This window comes from Pristis pectinata, chromosome 24 (assembly GCF_009764475.1).
Source record: "Pristis pectinata isolate sPriPec2 chromosome 24, sPriPec2.1.pri, whole genome shotgun sequence".
Taxonomy (NCBI): Eukaryota; Metazoa; Chordata; class Chondrichthyes; order Rhinopristiformes; family Pristidae; genus Pristis; species Pristis pectinata.
Window position 1 is genome coordinate 3,758,910 of NC_067428.1, and position 12,002 is coordinate 3,770,911.

Sequence of the window (12,002 nt, forward strand, 5' to 3'; positions counted from 1 at the left end):
TCACAGATCCTATCTCTAAGAATCCTTTCTAACAGCTTGCCCACCAAAGACACAAGGCTCACTGGTCTGTAATTCCCTGGACTATCCCTACTTCCCTTTTTAGAATAAGGGGACAACATTTGCCACCCTCCAATCCTCCGGTACCATTCCCGTGGACAACGAGGACTCAAAGATCCTAGCCAACGGTTCAGCAATCTCCTCCCTCCCCTTGCGGAGAAGCCTGGGGAATATTCCATCAGGCCCCGGGTACTTATCTGTCCTAATATTTTCTAACAGCTCCAACACATCCTCTACATGCTCTAGAACATTCACCTTACCAACACTGTCCTCAGCATCATCAAGGCCCCTCTCCTTGGTGAAAACTGAAGAGGAGTATTCATTGAGAACCTCACCCACTTCCACAGCTTCCAGGCACATCTTCCTACCTTTGTCTCTAATCGGTCCTACTTTTACTCTCATCATCCTTCTGCTCTTCACATAAGTGAAAAAAGCCTTGGGATTTTCCTTAACCCTACTCAAGGCCTTTTCATGTCCCCGTTTTGCTCTCCTCAGCCCCTTAAGTTCCTTCCTCGCTACCCTATATTCCTCAAGAGCCCTATCTGATCCTTGCTCTTTGCATTAGAACTATCTATGGTAGTCCCAATGTCAAATTAAGATTAATGTTACTTTCCCACTTCTACATTTGTTCAACTTGATACAAACCACAAATATTGCTTACACTCTTTGCTTCATCCCTCCAACAAAGAACAAAAAACTTCCCGTTTTTGGAACAGAAGAGTGGGTCGAGGAAAACAGGGCAAGATGCAATTCCATCCATGCATTGACGTCATTTTGTTCAAAATCAAACTGAAACCTTACATTATGAAATAGCAAATGCACCCAAACTTCGGCAAGGAGGGAAGTAGAGTTGGTTTTGAGAGCTTGCATCATAATGGTTGAGGAGCTAAATGTAGCACTACCACTTGTGGAAGAAAATAATTACACTACGATGCCTATACGTTTTAAACCTGGCAACAGGAAATTACAATGCAAAAAAAATGACATGAATAGTTTGGACGAGCTAAGGTAGTTCTCCTTAGAGCTAAGGGGAGATTTGGCAGTGCTATTTAAAACCATAAAGGGTTTAGGAAAGCAAATGAGGAAGCATTCTCAATGGTTGATATCTAGAAGGCATAAATTTAAGCTGAATACAAAAGACGACGAGGTGAAGCATTTTTACACGTGACTGGTTAAGATTTGGAATGTGCTACCTGAAAGGGTGATGGATATAGAGTTAATAGTCTTCTTCAAAAGGAAATTATTTGAGGGAGAAATAAATTACAGGGATAAAATGCAAATGTGGGGAGAGAGACCAAATGGATTATACACTGAAAGAGATAGAGCAGAATTGATGCACTGAATGGCTTCATCTGTAGAAGATTGTTTGATAAGTCTTAGATAATTCATTTGTGGTTCCTTAAATAGGGAATCTGTAGAGAACTACATTTTCTTTTAAGAGGAGCACATGCCTTTTCTATTTCTGCAAACTGAAAATCAATGGGAAAGCATTCCAACATTTTTGAAGGTCCTAACTGAGAAAAGCCAGGTAAGATAACATTTTGGGAACAATGAGGAACACCATTCCCAAAATGGCCGGCCATAACAGTTCATTTCAGTGGCATCTGGCAATAAGAAGACTGGGGCCAGTCAGTCCACAACCAAGAGAGACTGATGCGAGGTGAAGCACAGTGCATATTATTTGCCGTGGCCAATGTGATCTGACTGGCATTCACAACATGTAATAAATTTTGTGAAGCTAAATTAGGCCCAAATTCAATTCACACAGGTCCCTTAGACCTAATATGGCATTTTCTGTGTCTTTCTAATACAAACTGGGATTGAACACAGGGCCTCCAAGTGAAAGTAGCAGGAGTTATCACCCACTGTACTATGTGGTTCTTCATTTGATCTGCAGCCACAATTTTGGTGAAGAAACTATAATAAATCTTGAGAATACATTTCCACATATATAAAAAAAGTTGGATAAACTCAGCAACTCCGTGAAGACAGGAGGAGAGTTAATGGGGCAGTCTTCCACTGACCCAAGTTCTCTGTTTCTATCACTATTTCTATCATGAGTGCTGCCATCCACCAGCAGTCCGGCTCCCAACTCTTCAGCAAGGCCCAGGACAGTGCAATACCTGGCTGGCTGTAGTGACTAGGTCGGTGGTGACACTGCTGAGGCCCCACCCCAGGCCTGCCAGCTCCAACACACTTCAAATTAATCGTTTGTCATAGACATTCTCAAACATTCAGGACCATGTGTAAAAATTAAAAATGCAAACAAAATTACGTTTTCAAGTCTTCAAAAGACATGCACATGAAAAATTAAATTTTTAAAAAATAATTAATCCTCCCACTGATTATATCAGATCCAGTTTACTCATGACAGGTTAACCTAGCACAAGTTCACTGGATAAATTTCTCAGCCCAAGAGCTGGGAAAAATGCAGATGTCTGCACTAACTCTTTGCATGCATGCTAAGTACAAATGACAGCATAGATGTCTTGTGACCAGCACTCAGATGAGCAGAAGCCTACACCACAAACTCCATTTGAGAATTGCCCAGTTACAGGCACTCTCCAGGTAGATCCATCTCCCCCCTCCCACCATCGTTTCAGGCCAATCTCTCAATCAAAACTTATAAAGGTAGACTCTTTGACGTCAACTTTGTTTTTTTTTCCCACAGAAGCATTTATTCTCTTTCTCTCTACACAGATGCTATCTGACCTGGTGAGTATTCTGAGCATTTTCCAGTTTTAATTTTGGACTTCCAGCATCCACAGTATTTTGCTTTTGAATTTTCATATTTCATTAAAAGATTTGCATTTATAAAGCAATTTTCACCACTCCCCAGAGTGCTTGATACTCAACTAAGTGTTTTGATGCTGTTGTATCATAGAAAATATAGCACCTAGACAGCCAAAAGTTAGTTTAAATGGTGGTTGAGGATTAAACTTTGCACAGTGATGAAATCCTGCCAGATATTCAGACCACAGCCACGTTCAGCGTAGGATGCTCGTGCATTTAATATAATTAAAACTAACCACAAATTTGGATCGTGGCTGCAATTAATAAGTGCAACACAAATTGAAGACAACAATTTTACAAGATAACAGAATGAATTACCAGCGATCTATAATGGAATGTGCCTCATTCTGATTCATTTCTTTGTGCTTTTTTGGCAAAATATTGAAATATTTTATTAACTTGGGTCTTGTATTCGTATGATAACCTCTGCTTCGTAAATATTTCATCCATAAAAGCAGCCACTTTCCTACACCAACGGTGATTCAGAGACCCGAATTTTGCCATTAGCAGTGAAGCAGATACTCACTAGAGGCTTCAAAACAAAAAAAAAAGCTGCTTACCAAGATCTAGTACAATGGTAATAACCATTAGATTTTGAAATTACAATACAAATCATAAAATTATGAAAGATCAAAGATGCTGCTAATTGAAATACCATTATTTAAATTACCACCAATACCAATGGATTAAAATATCATTCAGAACCCACTGACCAACCGCAGTAGAGCATTTTTCAAAAGACACCATCACCAAAATTTCCTAATTCAAACAATTCCATTTAATGCAGAGGATATCCCAGCATTGTGCATTATATATAAACTCAGGTACACAAACACAGGCGAGTGACAGGGAAATTCTCTCCAAAGGGAAATGAGAAATTGCTCCGTGCATTTTCTGCTTGTGGGAAACCAACTACCTTGCAAATGTGCCCGGGAACCTTACTTAAACTCAGAGCTTATCCTCATAGCACTAACATCGTCTTTCTTACACTTCCCTGCACTGAAATGCTTTGTGGGGCAGCTGAGATTTTCTGCTTAACCAACTGAATAATTATCCACCATCCTTCCTGGTCACTGCCAGGTCCTTTGAACATCTCCTTGTCTATTTCTTTTGCTCACTGGTTAATTTTTTTGTACTAGTTCAAAACCACATGGCCATGTCTCTTTAGGCCTCAAAATTATTACTTGGTATCTACATTCCTTTCCCTTTTATTCCTTGGCAGCCTTTTCATCAACTTATCTAACAATGCATCAACCAGCAAATTTTAATCTATATAGTTTGACTTTGATTACCTCGATGTACTACTGAATTCCCAAATTCAAACAGCAGTCCCAGCTTCAAAACCTTTTGTTTCATCAAAACCATTTGTTCCAAAGTAACACGATCTGCACACCTTACAAGTTCCTTCTACCCAAGAAATTAAAAGGGCTGACAGAACATGTTTCAAATGTACTGCATAATTTACTCTAAGTAATTCATAAATAGTAATTCTGTATCATCTATCACATTCATGGGATTTAAAGCCAGTTAATTTGACAGTGGAAGTTAAAGGTGGAACCTTAACCAGAGCCTGGAAAGGTTCCACGATCCCTTTCACAGGGCTAAAATGTGTTGCATGTCCTTTCACAATGCACACCATTCCAATCTTTCATAAAGTGCATTTACCAGAGACAAGTGAAATTTGCAGGATTTTAAAGATATTGATTGAATTGACCATACAGTGCAGAGAGGACAGCATTGCCAAATCATATAGGTAAATTTACCATTCTAATTACAAACCAGTTTAAGTACTTTTTTTTAAAGCCTGTTTACTTTTGTCTCAGACACATTACTTGAGAAACTGCAAATAGCAAAAACAATTGCTAAAATGATACAAGATACCTGTGTTACTCAAACATGATATTGATTAACCAAACATACTCTTAAACCAAAATGATATTTAGAGATACTGTATATATGGTACTTCAAAATACTGACAGCAAGCGTACATTTATAGAGCTGAAGAAAAATTTAATCTACAATGGAACCATACAGCACAAAACAGGCCCTTCGGCCCACCAGGTTGTGCCGTCCATCAAACCACCCTCACACTATCTAACCCTTTCCTCCCGCATATCCCTCTACCTCACATTCTTCCATATGACTATCCAACAAACTCTTGAACCTGTCCAATGTATCTGCCTCCACCACCACCCCAGGCAGTGCATTCCATGCACTAACCACTTTCTGGGTGAAAAACCTCCCCCTGACATCTCCCCTGAACCTCCCACCCATAACCTTAAAGCCATGCCTTCTGAAGAAAGGTCATCAACCTGAAACATTAATTCCAACTGTCCAGAATCCAACTGCTTGGAAATCCCAATGGTTCAGCATTTGCCTCTCTAGAGCTTTGTCTCCCAAGTTCCTCTAAATGCAATGGAGCCCCATTTCTTGCACTCCCTGTAAACTCACTGGGTTCACTGGAAAATTGTACCACCTACAATATGCTGGATTATCAGAGTTTCACTGTCTCTCTCCAGAGATGAAGCCTGACCTATTTCCAGCATTTTCTGTTTTAATTTCTGAATTCACAAGGGTCAGTCCTTGCACAATATACAATCTTCCCTTTCATCAAGTCCACTTCAGCTAACTCCAAAAGGGAATTTTCTGCCCAGTCTTAAGAACACATTCATAATTATATCTTCTTTATTCTAGATATTCCACATTTTAGCAGAACGGAAACCAGAGTGTTCCAATAACGTTCATCTCTGCATTCTGCATGAGTCAGTCATCTTGTGGGTTGAAGCTCTACGCTATGGAATACAAGTACAGAGTTTAATCTGAAGCTTCAGGCAGGATACATTAGTAATAGATGGGTGCAGCACAAATTCACTGGTGATACTTTGGAAAAAGGGGTTAAATTAAAAGGGAGAGTTGCACATTCTGGATTTGTGTTCACAACCCTAAGTGGTGATCCAATTGGAGTGGTAAGTTGGCTAAACGATTGGTTAAGGATGGAAAAGAGAGACCATTTTCTCTGGCATGGAATCAAGAATGAGTGCAGAGCACCTTTTAGTTGTAACTAGGCCATTCAGTGGCAAGTTCAAGAAGCACTTCTTTCAGAAAGATTAATGGAAATTTGGAATATGTGTTGTCCAAAATTTGTTGAGGCTAGGAGAACTGAAACCTTAAAATCTGATTAATTTTAGATAAGGATGTTAAAAGATGTAAAAATAAGATCAAAGCCAGCCAACGGAATGGCTCTCCTTCTTAGGCCAATTTGAGTTGGCTGATTAGGGCAACATGGGACCTGCAGATTCTGCAACAGGAGGTGCTTGAAAGAGCAGGCCTATGGATAAATTGAGAGGTGATACACTCATTCCACTGTTTATGCTGGTTTTCTGTGTACTCCTGAAACATGGACGAGAGATTCTGGGACAGGACACTGACATTGGTTCACTTATCCTTTCTATCGATTTGGAGGATTTTGCAAAAACAACGTTGGTGATACATGTCCGGAAGTTTGAGATGCCGCCCGTAGGTAGCTCACGTCTTCGAAGTGTACAGGACCGTTGCTTCACAGACCACAAGCTCTGTGCCAGGTATGAAGTTATAAACATTGGCTCCAGTGGCTAAATGGCCTACACCTATTCATTTACTGCACAGTTTCAGAAATTGAGCTGCATTGTTGAACTTAAGATGTGTTAAACCAAGGTCCAGTCAGCCAATTCAGATGGACATGGAATATCAAATGGAACCTTCCAGAGGATAGCAGGGAGTTTAGTGTTCTATGCACAATGCTTGTTCAGACTGAAGTGAATACTTAATGATACCTGGTCAAATCTTTCTTCATTTATTCATACACAGGATGTGGACATCACTGAGGAGGCAGTTAAGAGTCAACCACATTGGTAGGACAGGAGTCACACATAGAACAGACCAGGTAACAAAGGGAAATTTCCTTCCTTGGTAACGTTAATGAACCAGTTGGGTTTATGACGATCTGAGACCAGCTTTTGTTTTTAAATTGTAGATTTGTTTGAATTTAAAGTCCAAAGCTGCCACAATGGGATCTGCACCCATGTGTGGAATCGATGCTCCAGAAGACTGGCTGCTGGCCCAGTCACTTCACCACCACATGATTGCTCCCTAAGTAAACTGGTTGTATTATTTTCTCATACAGCACTGACAAAGGTAATTGTAGAACATTGACCCTATGGCACTAGGCATCCTGAATGCAAAGGGAAAAAAATTATTTCTATAGCACCATTCACAACCTCAGTCACACTGCAAAGTGCTTCAAGGCCAACAACACAATGTTGTCGCTGTTGTATCGTAGAAATACAATGTCAAAATGTACACTCTAAGGTCCTACACACAGCACTATAACACAGACCAGATCATGGGCTGGAACATACCCGAGTACATCCACTGCCTGTGCAGTGGAGCACAACACCGTTAAGCTCCAGGGTCCAGCCACCAGCCACATAGGGAGAAACCATACTCCCTAAATCCAGGCATTGGAGAGGAGGCAGCCCAGTCAATCGACCAGAATGATCAGGGTGGATTGATTGGGCCTGCCTTTCTTCAGTCCACCCTAACCACCGCAGGACAGGGAGAAAGAAGGGTATTCACCTCACCAGTGCGACTCAGAAGGGGTTAGAGTAGAATGCAGGGGAGTGAGAACCAGAGCAGCAGGTCAGCAGATGGAGGGATTGAGGGGCTGGGCCAAGTAAACCTGATAGGAAAGACAGGCAGGACCAGGTAAATGAACATGTGTGACTGAGGGGCTGAAGTGTGTTTATTTCAATGCAAGTATTATAGGCAAGGCAGATGAAAAAGTCTGGATCAATGCACGGAACTATGATCTTGTGGCCAGTAGAGACTTGGTTGAGGGGGCGGACAGGACTGGCAGCTCAGCGTTCCAGGGTTTCAACGTTTCAGATGTGATGGAGAGGGATGTAAAAGATATGGAGGAGCTGCATTACTAATCAGGGAGAATGTCATAGCCGCACTCAGAGAGGACACACTGGAGAGTTCATTCAGAGGCAATGTGGGTAAAGCTCAACAATAGGAAAGGTGCAATCACTCTGATGGGATTATACTGTAGGCCTTCCAAAAGCCAGTGGGAGATGGAGGAACAGATATGTTGGCAGATTATGGAAAAATGTAAAAGCCACAGCGTTATTGTAATGGGTGACCTTAACTTCCCCAATATTGACTGGGACTTCCTTAATGCAAGGAGCTTAGACGAGGCAGAATTTGTTAAGTGTATCCAAGAGGGTATCTTGAAACAGTAGGTAGAAAGTCCAACTAGAGGAGGGGCAATACTAGACCTTGTATTGGGAAATGAGCCTGGCCAGGTAATTGGGGTTTCAGTGGGAAAACATTTTGGGAACAGTGATCACAACTCCTTAAGTTTTAAGATAGTTATGAATAAGGATAAGTCTGGACCCTTGGGGAAAGTACTCAGATGAAGGCAAATTACACATTATTGAGCTAGGGAGAATAAATTGGGAGCAGCTGTTATTGGGTAAATCCACTTCTGACATGTGAGAATCATTTAAAGACCATCTGATCGAAATTCAGGGTAGGATTACGGAAAATCCAAAGACATTTTACACATACATTAAAAACAAGAGGGTAACTAGGGAGAAAGTAGGACCACTCAAGGATAAAGGAGGGAGTTTATACCCGGAACCAGAGGATGTAGGTGAGGTATTAAACAAGTACTTTGCATCAGTATTCACCAAGGAGAAGGACATGGAGGATAGTAAGATCTGTGTGGGGTATGTTAATAAACTAGGGCACATTCAGATCAAGAAGGTGGTAGTGAGAGGTCTATTGAAGAACATTAAGGTGGATAAGTCCCCAGGGCTTGGTGAGATCTATCCCAGGTTATTGAGAGAGGCTAGACAGGAGATTGCTGGGGTCTTGACAAAGATCTTTGTATCCTCTCTAGTCACAGGTGAGGTCCCAGAGGACTGAGAATAGCCAATAATCCCTATGGAACACCACTAGTCACAGACCTCCAACCAGAATAACATCCTTCCACCACTACCCTCTGTCTTCTCTGGCCAAGCCAATTTTGTATCCAATCTACCAAGTCACCATGGATCCCATGTGCCTCTAAAAAAGGTGGTGGGGCGGAGAAGGTGTGGTGGGGGGTGGGGGGGATGTGGGGAGATGTGGGGGTGGCGGGATGGGGGGGTGGCGGGGTGGAGAGGGATGGGGGGGATGGGGTGGGGAGGGGAGGGGAGGGGGAGGGGAGGGGGAGGGGGGAGGGGGGAGGGGGGAGGGGGGAGGGGGGAGATGGGGAGGTGGAGGGATGGGGAGGAGGGGAGGGGGGAATGGGGAGGGATAGGGATGGGGAGGGGATGGGGAGGGGGGAATGGGGGGATGGGAGGGAGAGGGGAGGGGGGAGGGGGAGAGGGGAGGGGGGAGGGGGGAGGGGGAGGGGGGAGGGGGAGGGGGGAGGGGGGGGGGGAGGGGGGGGAGGCAACAGCCCCTCCACTGGGGCCTGGAGGACCGAGCCCGCGCATGCGTTGCGCCGCCCGCCCTTTCTCCTCACCTTGCCCTTCAGGTCGAGCACGTAAACGGCAGAGGCCGACATCTCGCCGCCGCTCCCGGCTCCCGGCTCCCAGCCCCCGGCCGCTCCCCGCGAACCGCCGCTCCCGGCTGAAGGGAAGGAAACCAGAACCCGCTCCCGCTATCCGGACCGCAGCGTCACCATAACAGCAGCGTCACTTCCGAAAACCGGGCAACAAGGCATCCTGTGATTGGCCAGGGCCGGCGAAGCTGCTGCGGCAGCGCCATTCGCCCCTGTCACGTGGTCAGGGTGGGTGTGGGCGCGGATGAGAATGGGGGGGGGGGGGACGCGTGGAGGGCGGCAGGTTACACGGAGAAGTGGGCTTGTGATGGAGTGAAAGGGGCAGGGATGGTTAAAGCAACACTTAATGGCTGCACAAGAGCAGAGAACAGGAGGTGCACCTGTACCTGGCCCGGTCCCACATCCACAGGGTGCACCTGTACCCTGTGGGTCTGGGCCAGGTACAGGTGCACCCTGTGGGTCTGGGACTGGGACAGGTGCACCCTGTGGGACAGGGACGGGTGCACCCTGTGGGTCTGGGACAGGTGCACCCTGTGGGTCTGGGACTGGGACGGGTGCACCCTGTGGGACAGGGACGGGTGCACCCTGTGGGTCTGGGACTGGGACAGGTGCACCCTGTGGGACTGGGACAGGTGCTCCCTGTGGGTCTGGGACTGGGACAGGTGCACCCTGTGGGACTGGGACGGGTGCTCCCTGTGGGACTGGGACAGGTGCACCCTGTGGGACTGGGACAGGTGCTCCCTGTGGGTCTGGGACTGGGACAGGTGCACCCTGTGGGTCTGGGACTGGGACAGGTGCACCCTGTGGGACTGGGACAGGTGCTCCCTGTGGGTCTGGGACTGGGACAGGTGCACCCTGTGGGACAGGGACAGGTGAACCCTGTGGGTCTGGGACAGGGACAGGTGCACCCTGTGGGTCTGGGACTGGGACAGGTGCACCCTGTGGGACAGGGACGGGTGCACCCTGTGGGTCTGGGACAGGTGCACCCTGTGGGTCTGGGACTGGGACGGGTGCACCCTGTGGGACAGGGACGGGTGCACCCTGTGGGTCTGGGACTGGGACAGGTGCACCCTGTGGGACTGGGACAGGTGCTCCCTGTGGGTCTGGGACTGGGACAGGTGCACCCTGTGGGACTGGGACGGGTGCTCCCTGTGGGACTGGGACAGGTGCACCCTGTGGGACTGGGACAGGTGCTCCCTGTGGGTCTGGGACTGGGACAGGTGCACCCTGTGGGTCTGGGACTGGGACAGGTGCACCCTGTGGGACTGGGACAGGTGCTCCCTGTGGGTCTGGGACTGGGACAGGTGCACCCTGTGGGACAGGGACAGGTGAACCCTGTGGGTCTGGGACAGGGACAGGTGCACCCTGTGGGTCTGGGACTGGGATGGGTGCACCTTCTGGGACTGGGCCAGGTGCACCCTGTGGGTCTGGGTCTGGGACAGGTGCACCCTGTGGGTCTGGGACTGGGACAGGTGCACCCTGTGGGACTGGGACAGGTGCACCCTGTGGGACTGGGACAGGGACGGGTGCACCCTGTGGGACAGGGACGGGTGCACCCTGTGGGTCTGGGACAGGTGCACCCTGTGGGTCTGGGACTGGGACGGGTGCACCCTGTGGGACAGGGACGGGTGCACCCTGTGGGTCTGGGACTGGGACAGGTGCACCCTGTGGGACTGGGACAGGTGCTCCCTGTGGGTCTGGGACTGGGACAGGTGCACCCTGTGGGACTGGGACGGGTGCTCCCTGTGGGACTGGGACAGGTGCACCCTGTGGGACTGGGACAGGTGCTCCCTGTGGGTCTGGGACTGGGACAGGTGCACCCTGTGGGTCTGGGACTGGGACAGGTGCACCCTGTGGGACTGGGACAGGTGCTCCCTGTGGGTCTGGGACTGGGACAGGTGCACCCTGTGGGACAGGGACAGGTGAACCCTGTGGGTCTGGGACAGGGACAGGTGCACCCTGTGGGTCTGGGACTGGGATGGGTGCACCTTCTGGGACTGGGCCAGGTGCACCCTGTGGGTCTGGGTCTGGGACAGGTGCACCCTGTGGGTCTGGGACTGGGACAGGTGCACCCTGTGGGACTGGGACAGGTGCACCCTGTGGGACTGGGACAGGGACGGGTGCACCCTGTGGGACTGGGTCGGGTGCTCCCTGTGGGTCTGGGACAGGGACAGGTGCACCCTGTGGGTCTGGGACTGGGACGGGTGCACCCTCTGGGACTGGGACGGGTGCACCCTCTGGGACTGGGACTGGGACAGGTGCACCCTGTGGGTCTGGGACTGGGACAGGTGCACCCTGTGGGACTGGGACGGGTGCACCCTGTGGGTCTGGACCAGTCCCATAATGTGCACCTGTACATGGCCCCATACCACTTCCACACTGTCCACATATGCCTGGCCAAGTCCCACAGAGTGCAGCAGTACCTCGAGGAATCCAACATCCTGATGGAGGACCTGCACTTGGCCTAGTCCCACATCCACAGGCTGCACCTGTACCTGGCCCAGTCCCACATCCACAGGGTGTCCCTATACCTGGCCCAGTCCCAGAGGCTGCACCTGTACCT

General features: G+C 47.9%; 1 protein-coding gene across 1 annotated transcript in view; it reads right to left on the reverse strand.

Annotated features, from left to right (window-relative positions):
* The window catches only part of LOC127582606 (AP-1 complex subunit mu-1), a 94,079-nt gene extending 84,511 nt beyond the window's left edge, over positions 1 to 9,568 (reverse strand). Inside the window, exon 1 of the mRNA XM_052038044.1 lies at positions 9,401 to 9,568. Coding sequence (XP_051894004.1) covers positions 9,401 to 9,442 — 42 coding nt within the window. The 5' untranslated portion in view covers positions 9,443 to 9,568. The remainder of the gene's footprint in view (positions 1 to 9,400) is intronic.
* Positions 9,569 to 12,002: the final 2,434 nt, after the last annotated feature.